At 38.6% G+C, this 15134-nt stretch overlaps 1 protein-coding gene across 2 annotated transcripts in view; it reads right to left on the minus strand.

Annotated features, from left to right (window-relative positions):
- The window catches only part of GLRA1 (glycine receptor alpha 1), a gene marked incomplete at both ends in the record, with an annotated part of 83347 nt that overhangs the window by 21382 nt on the left and 46831 nt on the right, over positions 1-15134 (minus strand). For both annotated transcript variants that reach the window (XM_081962346.1, XM_081962345.1), the window contains one exon: positions 4620-4843. In XM_081962346.1, coding sequence (XP_081818472.1) covers positions 4620-4843 — 224 coding nt within the window. The remainder of the gene's footprint in view (positions 1-4619; positions 4844-15134) is intronic.

The following is a 15134-nucleotide window of genomic DNA, read 5'->3' on the forward strand; positions in this document are numbered from 1 at the left end:
GAGCGCCGCGTGCAAGTATTTATTATTTATTTTATTTATTTTATTTGATTTCTAGACCGCCCCCTCTCCCCGAAGGGACCCGAAAGTGGCTTTGTTTACTTCTTACCGAAACACGACACGGCACATACACACACAGTAGACTCATGGCACGTCAGCAATTGAATGACTCACGGTAATTATTTCTTTCTCAGTGAATATTCAATTATACAGAGGTAAGTACAATTCACGTTTTATTAATTCATTATCTATTTAATAATTTCCAAATATGTATAATTTTATTTACAAGTTTATACAACCCTGTTGTCAACAGAAGTGTAAAATAATTTAAATTTAAATTTTAGTGAAGTTTATTTGCTTATGTTATTAAAGTTTCAGTTGTAATAATTAATTTTATTTATTCATAATGTGCTTGCATCATTCGTGCAGCTTTATATTTTATTTTAAATTTTAAATTTAATTTAGGGATGGAAAAATCAAAGAAGAAATGCCATTTCAACAATCAATTGAAAAAGGAATTTCCACTCCTCATATCAAAGAAAGATGCCATTGTTTTCTGCAATATTTGCAGTGGAGAATATTGTATTGCAGTTGGGGGCAGAGCATCTGTAACGAAACACTTGTCCAGCAACAAACATAAGCAATCGTTAGATGCATCAGCTTCCAGTCATAAAGTAACAGGTTTTATTAAAACTTCAAATTATTCTAAAGATGAAAAACAGTTAGCTGCAATGGAGGGAACATTTGCATTTCATACCATAATTCACAATCAAAGTTTTCGTAGTATGGATTGTACAACTAAATTATTGAAAAAGTTTCACAATGCTAAGTTTTCATGCGCCAGGACAAAATGCGAGGCTATTATTAAATCAGTATTTAAAAATTACTGTGCTAAAATACTTACAGCAGACTTGAAAATTGCAGCATTTGTAACAGTTTTATCTGATGCACCAAATCATAATGAAACCAAATTGTATCCAATACTAGTAAGATATTTATGCTGAAATTTTGTCAAACCATCTATACAGAGTAATAAATGAAAACAATTTGAAATCCAAAGTTGTTGCACTAACAGCTGATAATACAGCTGTTTTGGTGGGCGAAAACGCAAAGTGGTGAATAATGTGTATGTAAAATTACAAGATTTACTCCAAAAGAAAATACTAGGAATAGGTTGTAATGCACATATTTTGTCAAATGCAATCAACACGGCATCATGTGCCATGCCAATTGATGTAGAAGTAATTATAACTACAATTTATTTGTATTTTAGTTGTTTTACCATTCGTGTGGCTACTTTAAACAATTTTGTGAAGAAGCAAATGTTGAATACAAAAAACTTTTAGGATATTCAAAAGTTAGATGGCTTGCTCTAACACCTGCTGTAGAGCGTGTTCTACAATTATTTGAGCCTCTCCGTTCATATTTTTTAAGTTTAGACAAATGTCCTAAAATCCTGGAATCATTTTTCAATAATGAAATATCTGAGATATTAATGTATTTTGTACATAATCAAGCATCTATTTTTCACAAAACGATTCAAAAGATTGATGGTGAACACATTTCAGCTACAGATGTTAGTCTTATTTTGAATGACTTTATCCTTCAATATAAATCTCGATTTGAAGATAAATTCCTTCCTTTAATTATAAAAAGAAAATTGTCAGACTTAGAGGAATCAAATCCGGGCATAACGGAAAAGTTTATCAAAGAAGTGCAGAATTTTTACCAAACATGTTTTCAATATATCGAAGAATGGTCTGAAACAAACATCACGGGAAATAACAGTTTTCAATGGTGTTTTTTGGCTTCATCGCAAGTATATTGGACAAATATTGAATCTTGTGTTGAGTTTTTATCTAAAGAAATGCCAGACATTAAAATAGACGACAATTGTCTCTTTGAAGAAATTAGAAGACTGAATGTATATTTAAATTCTGAAAAATTAATACAGTGAGAAAATCAATACGTTGAAATTGATAAAAGATGGGTGGATATTTTCAGCCATTTCAAAAATGAACATATTCCATATGAAAATTTATTTATACTTGTTCAATTTACGTTGTACTGCCCTGGAACTAATGCAGTAGTTGAAAGAGTTTTTTCAATTGCCAATGATTTTTGGACAAGTGAGAAATTGAATTGAATGTTGATACTCTAGCTGCAGCACTTGCCGTAAAATTCAATATGAAGGATATTTCTTGTTCAGATATTTCCAATATATTGTTAGAAGATGATACATTGACAAAAATATTAATTCAATGGAAAAGTAATCATTTAAATAATAATTAACAGGCATGTAAGCATAATTACAATATAAAATGTTACAAATGTTTTTATTATGCATATATCATATTTTAGTGTATTATTGTTGCAATGAATAAAATATTTCTTTTATTTATGATTTTTTTCCAATTTATTTGTCCTCCTTTTCATTGTAAAAAAGTTGGTCACCTTAAGGTTGGCAGAAGCTGGGACAAGTAATGGGAGCTCACTCAGTTACGTGGCGCTAGGGATTCGAACCACCAAACTGCCAACCTTTCTGATCGACAAACTCAGCATTTTAGCCATTGAGCCACCGCATCCCACATGTGTATTTAGGGGTAAATAGAATTGAACTTAACAGGCCTTTTCTTTCCAAGTAGATATGCATATGACTAGTTTTGTTTGTAAATGTAAGTAGTATCTTACAGGATCAGACCAATGCTGATTCCATAGCTGATTTCTTTATAAAACCTCCTTCTGTACAGGGAGTGGAGTCTTCAGTGTACAACTATATATACAACTCTGCCTAACTTTTAATACATATACACCACATTATTGTATTGATGTCAAGGGCATTTAATTATACTGAACAATTATTGAGAAAGGATTTGGAGCTGACAAAATGAGATAGCTCTTAAAGTATTAAAAGAAATAAAGAAGAATGTCAATTTGCTTCCAAGCAGATACTCTAAACTAATTAAAACTTGATAACCTAATTATAATGAGTTTATTCTACCCCTTTGCAGTTTATGTCAAAAATAAACATATTCAGTCTTTTAAAATCAGACGATGAGCCTCAAGCTTTGACTCCACATCTTATTTAGGACAGGATAGGTTGTATAGATAGCCCTCGACTTACAATCATTTGTTTAATGATGATTTGAAGTTTTTCAACGCCACTGAAAAAGGTGACTTATGATCATTTATCATACTTTTGACAGTTGCAGCATCCCAGTAGTCAGGTGATCAAAATTCAGATGCTTGGCCACTGTTTCATATTTATGACAGTTGTAGTGTCCCAAGGTCACGTGATCACCTTTTGTGACTTTCTGACAAGCAAAGTCAATGGGAAAGCCAGATTCCCTTAACAATCCTGCTACTAACCTAGCAATTGCAGTGATTCACTTAACAACTATGACAAAAAGTTCGTAAAATGGGGGAAAACTCACTTAACCAATGTCTCACTTAGCAACATAAATTTGGGACTCAGTTGTGGTCATAAGTTGAGGAGCACCTACATATCTTATTTAGAAAAGTCAACATAGTCTTAGGCTGCATCAACAGAGAGATAGAATCAAGATCCCATGAAGTGTTAATATCACTTTAGAATGCCTTGATAAGGCCACACTTGGAATATGGCATTCAGTTTTGGTTGCCATGATGTGAAAAAGATTTTGAGATTCTAGAAAAATGTGAAGAATAGCAACAAAGATTAGGGGACTGGAGGTAAAACATATGAAGAACGGTTGCAGGAACTGGGTATGTCTAGTTTAATGAAAAGAAGGACTAGGAGAGACATGATAGCAGTGTTCCAATATCTCAGGGGTTGCCACAAAGAAGAGGGAGTCAAGCTATTCTCCAAAGCACCTGAGGGTAGAACAAGAAGCAATGGGTGGAAATTAATCAAGCAGAGAACCAACCTAGAACTGAGGAGAAATTTCCTGACAGTTAGAACAATTAATCAGTGGAACAACTTACCTCCCAAAATTGTGGATGTTCTAACACTGGAAGTTTTTAAGAAGAGACTGGACAGCCACTTGTCTGAAATGGTATAGGGCAGCAATGGCAAACCTTTTTTGGCTCACATGCCATAAGTGGGGGGACGCAGGAGGGTTGTGCTGCACCCATAATGCAATGCGTGAACCCCCCCAGTGCGCAGGGTCATTTTGAGTGCTCCGAAGGCTTCAGGGACCTTCAGGATGCTTCCCTGAAGCCTCCGGAGCAGTCAAAATTAACCTCCGAGCAAACCGGAAGTCCGTTCCCTGTCAGCTGTTTTTTTGCGCTCCAGAGGCTTCAGGGAAGCTCATGAAACCTCCGGAAGGCTTCTGGGGTGCTGGGGAGGCTCTTTTCATCATCCCCAGGCTCCTATAAAGCCTCGGGAGCTTGGGGAGGGTGAAAAATGGCTTTAAAAAAGGGTGAACTCAGCTGGCCAGCGCACGCATGCGCACTGCCCAGCTGACAGGGCAGCGCCTCGTGTGCCCTGACAAATGGCTCCACGTGCCACCTGTGGCACGCGTGCCATAGGTTCGCCATCACTGGTATAGGGTTTCCTGCCTGAACAGAGGGTTAGACTAGAAGACCTCCAAGGTCCCTTCCAACTCTGTTATTCTGTTATCTTCTGTTAAAAGGAAACATACCTGATACTGTATAGGACATTGCCACTTTTGGAGATCCGCAGGAGTTTATTATCTGTAGTGATCTCATGAAAGTGAGCTCCTTTCTCATTAGCAAAGAACAGATCAGGTTTCCAGATGGAATCCAACATGGATGGGTCCAAATCTAGGGAATCATCTGGATATTCATTGTAAGCCAACCTGGGATCATTCCATTGCTGCCGCAAGAAAATGTTCACTCTGTAATCCTGCATTGAAGAAAGAAAAGCAAAAGGATGGTGAATGCCCATAGAAAGCTCTCTGGGAAAGAAACCCCACCATAATCCACAAAGCTCAGTGCAGCATGAAGGATAGCAAAAGGCTGCTTAGGGTGAATGAGCGACCCCCTCCTCACACACACATATTAGGTCTTCACTACCAATTGGATTCTGCTCTTCTTCTGTGAGCTTCCCTGCTGGCGATATTTGACAGAGAACTATATTTATTTTTAACTCTATAGCCAAGAGGTTCAGCACAGGGCAACCAGCTGTAGTCCATAACACCTGCTTCATGCAGAAATGCTCAGGCCATGCTGGGGCAAGCCAGTTCTGGGGTGCATCCAAGTGAAGAAAACATTATTCAGGCCCACGCACTGATCAATCATCCTCTTTCAAAATTATACTAATGATAACATGTTCAAGGTGCACAATGGTGCTTGAAAGGGCCATGTCACTGAATCCTTAAGCATAATAAACTTTTAAGTACAATAATTTCTAAAGATTTCTTTGAAGTGTGCAGCTTTAAATTTACCATGTAATTTTACGTCTTCGCAACAGCTTTATGAAAAGGTTACCATTAATCCCATCTTTTCTATGGGATCGACTTTCTACAATCAAGAAAAGGGTAAGTCACTGAAGAAGGGAACGACTTGACTTGCAGAATTGAATTAGCTGCTTGGTCAAAACTTCTGTAAGAAAGGATTAGCATGGGCGAGCACTGAAAATGAAATTCTTCTCCTCCCAGCCAGGAGGCCTTTTCTCAAAGTAGAAATATCTCTGCTTTGCCTGAAATAAACAAAGCTTTCCTCCAAAAAAAGTGACATTAAGTTCCCCCTACACTTGTACCAAACTCAACTGGGATCTATTTTTTTTTTTTTTTGGTTGTTGACATTCGTGTTGGAGTTTTTCCAATTCTATTTGAAGCTGCTGCTGATCCTGACTTTTTGATGGAGTCTTCCCTCATTCTCTCTTCCACTTCTTCTTGTGAATACCTTCTGGTGCACAAATACAGGGCAGTCCAATTCAGAGATACTGTTTTGGTCAATACTATCCATGCATTTGGTTAACTCACTGTTAATAATCATTTTAGACATGATTTCTTCTTTGGAAGAAGACAAGCCCGTGGCATTAAATTTTAGGAAGCTGCCTACTATAAATAAACAATTTACTCTGATTAGCCACAAGTCTTTGTGTTTCAGAAGAGGTCTTTTCCAGTTTTTAAAAATGACAACAATAAGTAGATGTTTTAGCAGAAGACAGTATGGGTAGCTCCGTATGGTTTATGAAACCAACGTTTTAACTGGGAAACTCCTGGAATTCCTCTAAACTTGGCATCAGACAAATCAGCCCTCAATAGATACACAGAAATAAACCACATTTGCAAACCAATAAAAAGAAATAATTTTAAAAAATGCCAAAAACAACAACAACGAAGGATCAGAATCCATCCTCTCCAACAACCCAGATAAGTGAGAACTTACGTGAAACAATCAAGCACAAAAACAATGCCATATTCAAGGAATTATCAAGACCATCTCCATCAACATTGGTAGGGCAAACTACTCTGTACAGACAGAGAGATATAGGAGATGACCAGGCTGAGCCTGAGGGTGGGGTCAAACACATTAGTTCATTAGTCTGAAGTCTCTTTGAAGTGGTGGGATTCAAATAATTTAACAACTGGTTCTCTGCCCTAATGATCGGCTGGGTGGTGGGCATAGCCAGGGTGTGTGACAGGCATCACTCAGCCTCCTGCAACCACCATGGGAGCAAAAACAGGCCGTGGAGGGGGGCTGCCTTCCCATGCCCCATTTTGGGTCTAGTAGGCTTCCCTGCAGCCTCTTGGGAGAAAAAAATGGGCCACGGGGGAAGGATGCACACACACCCTTGACCTGTTTTGGGCCTATTACACTTCCCTGCACTTACCTGGGAGCCAAAATGGGGCGTGTGGGGATTCTTGGAAGGGGTGGGGGAGGAAGGGACGGGGCCAGTCAGCAATTTAACAACTGGTTCACCAGAACTGGCCCAAACTGGCTGAGTCCCACCACTATCTATGCTCCTGTAAAGGACCTGAAACCAGCCCCCCTTGAAGCCCATTGATACTTATCTTGTGCTAATTTGCCTTGTTTATTAGTAGTTCAGATTCTTGTGTATAGGTAGCATGAAATGAATTTGTAGTAATTTTGAACTCTATCCTGGTTCCTTATTTCTTGCACCTGACAGAAGCAAACCCCACAGTCGCCTAGTCAGAAAATTAAACATCTGCAAGCAAACAACCAAGAGGAAGTATGTGTCTGAATGTTGGGTGCTGGATATTATATTCTCAAAAGAATTTGGGTGGGTCAATGTGTGGAACAATATGTTGCATTTGTTAGAAGCATTTAGACACAGCTTGTCATGGCCTCTGTAGATGAGCTCCTGTCCAAGATTAAAGCAAAACGAGGACTCCCATTGATTCTATGAAGTAAGCTAGTAACACCAAAACCTTCTTGTGTCATGTCTGGCAGCTGATTCTGATCCAGATATAGAAGCACATGAGTACCTGTAAGGGAAGATCCTTTCGGAACAGTAAGCCTTGCCCTAGAATATTAGTTCCAAACTAGCTCTAGTGAAGTTTGGCTGGAGATTTTGATGGTACGTGCAAAACAACCCACCTGGGTACAAATCTGTGAATGCTTTGGTATATTGTACTGCCTGCAAATTGTTACTCTGTTTGCCTCTGTTTGATTTGTGGTTGGCTATACTTTGTGTTTGTAGGCTGAGCTTAATTACCAGCAGCATAGCTTTCTGCATTGTGCTTACTCATGCTGCTTTTTCTGGTTGTCTGCAGTCATCTACGTATGTCTGCTCTCTGCCTACCACTTTGTTTGCCAGTATAATCTAGATCCGAGCCTGATTTAGCTGTTTAAAGTAACAAATTGAGACAAATCAAGTAACATTTGGATGACACAAGAATCGTAACTTCTGCTTAGTCACAAGGATGCCTGATAACCCCATCTGGGCATCCCCTTTGTTCCATGGCAATGCCTGCCTAATGACTGCTATTGGCTTGTTTAAGAGACTACTAAATAGCTCACTAGTTTATGGGGTTCCTCCATCCAACTGCAAAACCAGACAGTGCTGCAAATTTTATAGGCTTGTTCCATCATTTAATTGGAGCTTGTCTCACCAGCTCTGATGAGAATGATGTCTGCTTCTTAATCTCATGTCTTTACAACTCCCTTGAGCATCTCCAAGCCAGGTGAAGCCAAAATCTTTTATCCTGGACAATGGGTGGCATCTTTGTCTGGCCAGGGACTCTTTTTCTGCCATCTGTCCCTTCCCTCCTCAGCCTCAGAGGAGAGAAGAAGCAGGTGGCATTTAATAAACAAAAAAGAAGCCATAAAATCTCATAGTCCCTTCCTTCATTTGCATTTTTGATGGGTTTGAGGAATGCCAGATCGTAGAACATTTCCCCTACCCTTGACCAAATTAATTGTAAGGACCAGGATTTATGTGTTTTGTTTAGTACATCTCTTCTTTGGGAGGACCCGAGACAGTGACTCAGAAGCTGATGATAAAGGAAAGGTGTGGATCGAAACAATGATATGTGTGCTCATTGCTAACTAATATAGAACCTGCTGATTGTTTTCTTTGTCATTATGTAAGTCAATGGGCCTTAGAATTACTGTCTATTTGGGAAACATTTAAGTTTAGTTTGTGGTGTACTAAATCAGATTGGGAAAAGGACCTTGTGAATGCTTAAGAAAAGGATTCTCTAAGGCAGACTTGGAAATGGATCAAAACCCTGAAAACAAGGAAAGGATGATGATGAGGTGATGGGCATGAGAACTAGCTCTAAATATTTTCAGAATCAGTTTGCTTTTCATTTGGCTGTTATCAACACGTTATTAATTGCAATAACCAGACATACAGTATTGAGCAAAGATGCTTCCAATGCAAACTAAGATATGGCATTTCCCCTTCAGGTTAAGCCCAGAAGTGAAATACCTGTACAGATATACAATATACAACCATCATATCTTTTAAAAAGAAGATGTAGATCCACATTTTGAAGAAATGTGGATCTAGATTGATGTGGAAGGCATTGTGCAAAGGTTCTTGTTTACAAGAACAAAGGTTCTTGTTTAAAACTCAGCCAGGAAATAATTTCATATTTAGTGTATATCCGGCATCTCTGATAAAGGTTCAGAGGTCTCATTTCATTCTGAACAATTTTACAGTGCTAGTGGCACTGCCTAATTTCTTCATACTGATGGCTCCTCACCTCCAGTTGAATGGGCATGAAGAAAATTATACTCTTTGCTACTTACAAGGAAAGCCAAACTCACATTTCCATGTTCCAGTTAATTAGCCATTTCTTCTTCCTGAAAGTATGATGTCTCTCAGATAATGGTTCAGTTGCTGAAGACAGCTAATAATGTGATCAACCTTATATATAAAACTAATCAGCTGGAGAAGTTAGAAGTCAGGATAGAAAGATATGAGAATGACTGGAAGGATTTGGAAAGTAAAAGGATCCTAAGTCTTTGCTGACAGCAGCTACCCAAACAAATCAAATAAATGGATCTCCCACCCTCACTTTTTTTGTTTGTAAAAATTGGTGATGGCTGCAGTCAGTGAAAATCAATGCAATTGATCTAATGGCCTCAAAGCAAAATACTATTTTGCTTATTTAATTATAATTGCTAAGATCTGGCAGGCCAGTTTTGTTCTTGTGCTGATTTTATGTGAGACACAAAATAAATGTATATTATAAAAATGATGCCAGGACATAGTGATGGACACAGGGCAGTTCCTTCTAGCTAAATAACAATGCTACCAACTGGTCCTTGAGCCAGAAGAAAACTCCCTATACAAAATTTGCTGCTCCTACTAATAATCTCTATGAATTCTCAGGCACTATAGCGATAGTGATAGCACTTAGACTTATATACCGCTTCATCATGCTTTTACAGCCCTCTCTAAGCGGTTTATAGAGTCAGCATATTGCCCCCAACAATCTGGGTCCTCATTTTACCCACCTCGGAAGGATGGAAGGTTGAGTCAACCTTGAGCCACTCCGAATCAAACTCCTGAAGTGAGCAATGAGTTAGCCCTGCAGTATTATTAATGGCAGCTGGCAGTCAGCAGAAGTAGCCTGCAGTACTGCATTCTAACCACTGTGCCACCATGGATCTTATTTCACCACTATGCCGATAAATGCCCTTATTTATAATGTACAAGACATACTAAAGACTAGTGGATTCCCCTAGCTTTGTTTTCCTTTTTTCTTATCAAACATCAACCACTTTTCTTAATGTGGGATGGCCTGAGTTTGTACAGATTGCTAGATTAGGTCAGTTTGGCTATTTGTTTAAATTTGTTGTGAAGTGGCTAAATAATTTTTGTCTCAAAGCAACTGAGGCACACTCTGGTTCTGAAGGACCCTACAATCCTCTTGCACTGATGATATTATCTAGTTGGGTAACGAAACATCTCAAGCAAACAAACAAGTTCAGGGACCACAAAGAACCCCACGGTTCAACCATGAGTTACAAATATTCTCTGCTGTTGGTGGAGTGCATCATCTTGTATTCATGGAAAAGGCTGTGTTGGGATATGGAAGAAACAACTTCCTTCTGACTAAAATAGTTAAGGACAACGTAGACTTCTTCAGGAATGGACTGTGGATCAAATGGAGGTAACATCCTGATTGAAAAAAAAACGTGTTCTGGACATACTTATATCAGAATTCAATATAAAGGCAGAATGGCTGATGATATTGTGCTGCATACTGAAATAACACAAGAATGGCTTGTTTGCTTTGAGAACTTAGTCTAAATCAATGATTCCCAATGTGGGGACAATTTGATTTTTAATGGGGGCAATGTGAACCTTGTTTAAACCAAGGTAATGGCCTTTTAGGCTTCCTCCATGTGAGTAGAGTTCACTTTTTGAGTAAAGCAAGAATTATATGTCACCGGAGGTGGTGGTGGTGGTGGTGGTGAATCAGGATTTTAAAGATTCTTAGGTGGGGCATGGCCAAAAAAAGGTTGGGAACCACTGGTCTAAATGGAAGTGGGAATATATTGCTTTAAGTTGAGAAGATAAGGAATGCAAAAGAAAGAATTTAATGAAACATAGCCAATAACGGACTTTCATTTTTTCCGCATTGAATCTGTGAAATTGGGTTGTTCTTACATCTTTTTTAAGCATTAAGGGTCTTTTAACAGCAGTCATACATAGTATGAAAAGCTATAAGGAAAGTTGCTGCCAAATTAGGGATATACAATTTTCTTGGCAACAACATAGAAATAGCTTGCCATATTTTCTTTTGGGTTATTTTTTTAAAATTTTCCAATCAAATCTACCGCCTTAGGATTTCTAGGTAGTTCTCCATCGAAATATTACTTTATTCAGATTTGTTCAGAGGCAGCCAAGGCTGGCTATGTGCTTTAGTGAGAAAGCCCAAATGCAATTTATAAGATGGAGATAGATCAGATAGATAGAAAGACAGGTATACATAGAGATAGATATGAAGATTTAAGTCCTAGGTACCCCTAATAGCATAACCAGGGGTAAATAAGCAGAATGTATTGCGTGATGAAATCTTAACAATGCCACCAGGCTGCAGGAATTCCATTTTAATATGCATCCCTGATTGATTTGCATGTAGGCAGTAGAGAATGGAGGTGAAATGGACTAGAGTCCTCTCTGCTCTCCTGTTCAGCAGAGGTTCAGTTGGTCTGAAGATTGTTAGAATGCATGGATATTTTTCCAAGTAATTGGCTGAAAACGGAATAGCTCACAGGAGCCAGAAAAGAAAAGAATTCCTACCAGTAGGTTGCTAGACCACCCATATACTCAAACACCGCAGAAGAAAAGACAAAATTTGATCCTGTTTCAAATAAACTAACAAAGAGCCAGGAAAAAAAGACGACTCAGCTATTGAAATGATTGGATCAGCCAATTCCAATGCCAACTCTAAACTGGTCCAAAATCATAATCTGGCAGAACCCAGAGGCTCAATGTCTTTGCAATTTAGTTGAAAACTGTCAGTTTCAGTTTAGACCTGTCCTGCAGTGGGGAAAAAGTCAAGAATAGATGGACACAGCTGAAACAGGTATTTCCGCCTCTTTTGTATGCTTTTAACCACAAGGGCAAGACTCACAAACAAGACTCACTGTGTGCCTATGATGCATATTGTCGTGCTTTAGAGTCAAAAAATAGTGCATAGGTGGCAGAGAAATATTTTCCACATCAATTCCTTCTTACACACCAGCTGTCTCTTTGTATTTTATATTTTCAAAAGTCATGCTACAATAATTTATGCCCTCTCACAAGTGTAGGCTTTAGAAAATAGTCACAATAGGCTAGAAAAAAACAGTACTTGGGATTCTATAAGGTGGCAGGGTTTTGTAAGACTGCTGCTTATCTTTCAAGAGTTCTGTTGACTTTGACTATCTGATGGGACGCGCCTCTCTTTAATTCAACCTATGTATTTCCAGCTGCAGTAGAAATAGAAAGCAATAATAATTTACCAGGCATCGCAAAGAAAATGTCAATAACTCTTCAAGGGAGACCAAATCAAGGTAAGGCTTTGATCCTTCATTGGAATATGACATTTTCAATATCTCCTGTTTACAGATAAAACACTTTGTATTTGATTGTGAAATTATATGATGGCTAACTATGATTTTTCAATGAATTTATATCCAGACTCTACTTTCTTGAGTTCTCTCTATTACCCTTTTAAGCAGCAGCATTTTGTACTGCAGTTCCCTGAAGAGTTATAATATGGATGACTTTAATCTATTTAAAGAGAAGTCATCCATAATATATCCATAGATCACAAAATCACCCATAATATCTACAGATCTCATAAGGGCACTACTGAATTAGGATACCAAATGTCAATGCATGGTCTTTAAAAGTTGCTTTCTATCTCCTGACTTTGAATTGGTTAAAGGTCTTTTTATTATTTCAGACTGCATATTATTAATTATATGTGACTCATCTCTTTACATGTTTTACATACTGCATTCAAAACTTTTTCATCCTGGCTTTCTGCTTCTAAACTTTATATAATAGAAACATAGCAATATTTATCCCAAAGTTTAGAACATTTTGGTAAGGTAAAAAACAACCATCTAGTGAGTATTTATTTGTCATTTAAAACATTTCTATAGCTATCTTATAACCATCTTCCAACCAGCTCTGGCCAGCTCTTAATCAAAAGTGAAAACAGCATAAAAGTCATACTAAAACTATAAAAACTACACACACTAAAAACTTAACCTGGTGCCAAGACAAAGTTCTGATGTGCAGTCACCTTATTTTATCCTAGCACTTGAGAGAAAAACCAAATCCCAAAAGCTTTATGGAAGACTGGGAAGGCGGTGGCCTGCCCAACTTCAGATGGAAGGGTGTTCCATAGAACAAAGACTACTATAGAAAAAGCACACTTTCTAGCTCCCATAAGATGGCAATATTTAGGGAAAGGGACTAGGAGCATGCCAACCCTATCAGATTTGGTAGGACAGCTAAATGTCCTTAGGGAAAGGTGTAGAGGTGGGTTCCTCCCGGTTTGGCCTGGTTTGGCTGAACCGGTAGTGAAGAACCAGCAGCAACCCAGGTCTGCCACACCCCCAAACCGGTTCCCTTGCCATCACTGGGCTGCCACCATTTTGGTTTTTAGTGACTGTGCATGCGCAGTTCACTGTAAATTGTTCTGTGCATGCATGAAAAACAATTTACATTGAACTGTGCACACATGCGCAGTGCACGCCTGGTGCATGGGTTGCGAACCGGTAGTAAAACCGGCAGCGATCCACCCCTGGAAAGATGGTACCACAGATAACCTGGTCCTGTGTCATGTAGGCCTTAAAGGTGATACCCAGCACCTTGAATGGCACCTGGAAAGAAACTGGATTCCATTGCAGCTTGCACAACAGATGGGCAATCCTAAGGGCCCTCTTTACTATGCATTCTACACCAGTTGAAGTTTCTGGGTGATCTTCAAGGGCAGCCCCATGTGGAGCAGATTGCAGAAATCCAAATGGCATGACTGACTGTGAGAAAATTGTACTCAGTGACTAGCATTTGCATGTTTCACATTGCCTTCCTCAGGGATTTTCTTTGTTATAACTTTCCAGACTATCCTAGAGCCTCAAGATTCCCCATAATCTCTGTTTGCATACTATTCAAGTTCTACCATTCTTGCCTTATTGCTACTTGCTGTCCTAGTCATCAACAGATAAGCTCACCATCTTGACTTTAGAGACCTCGTCTGTAGGCATTGTAGGAGGAGAGCCATGTTGATGTACGGTAGGCCAAAAACAGAAGGTATCTAGTAGCATCATTTCTGACTAACAAATTTTTATCAACTTAAAAGCTCATTAAGAGTTGTATGTTACAATGCTTAAGCTTTACAAAGTTTATGGTTTTATTAGCCAGAAAAAGTGCCATCAGATTCCTTCCCATAACTTAGGCATTCCATCAAAAAAGGCTGCTCTTTTGTGTTCCTGCCCACCACATTTCAGAATGCTCCTCTAATTAAACTGGAGGATTCCCAGCCATTAGATGATGATATTTAAAAGGAGACTGACCAAATTCATGATGGGCCTGGCTACCAATATTATTGTTTGCAGGAGTGTATAGTAGCATGTATCAACTGCATGTGTATGATGCTGAATGCTAGACCAATAGTCAAAATGACTTTTATAATGGTTTGATTGCATTCCGTCTGCAGTGTTGGATCTCAATTGGTGGTTTTACATGCAAAGTCTTCCTTGATAAGAACTGACACTAAGTGTCTTCTTGCACAACTTTCATGGTATAGGACAAATTGGGCATTCATTACATGTGCACCATTGAGCAATGAAACTACTTGGCCTCACTTATGGTAACAGCTTGCATCGCTGGCAGCCAGTAACTCAACGATCACACAGGATGGATTTCAGTTGTCTTTCCTTCCACTGCAATTATTAGTAAAGATAAGAGTTCCCCTCCCTTGCAGTTGCCTTCAGCTTCCATTCAAACCTCTTCTAGGTGGTGGTGCATTGACTTTTACCAAGTGACAAATATCTAAACTGATTAGCCAAAACACAAGAAAGCTACCCTTAATAAAATGTAATGAGTTTCCCCCCCACACACTTGTTTGGTGCCACGCATTGGGTAGTTATAGTAATAAGAATTTCCATGATTCTTAAACTCACAGTTAGAATCTGAATCATCAGAAAATACCCAATCCAAAGACTGTGATATTTGTTGGATGAATAGATAATAACAACAGGGGTGG

This window comes from Natrix helvetica, assembly GCF_964273705.1.
Source record: "Natrix helvetica genome assembly, chromosome: 1".
Lineage (NCBI taxonomy): Eukaryota > Metazoa > Chordata > Lepidosauria > Squamata > Natricidae > Natrix > Natrix helvetica.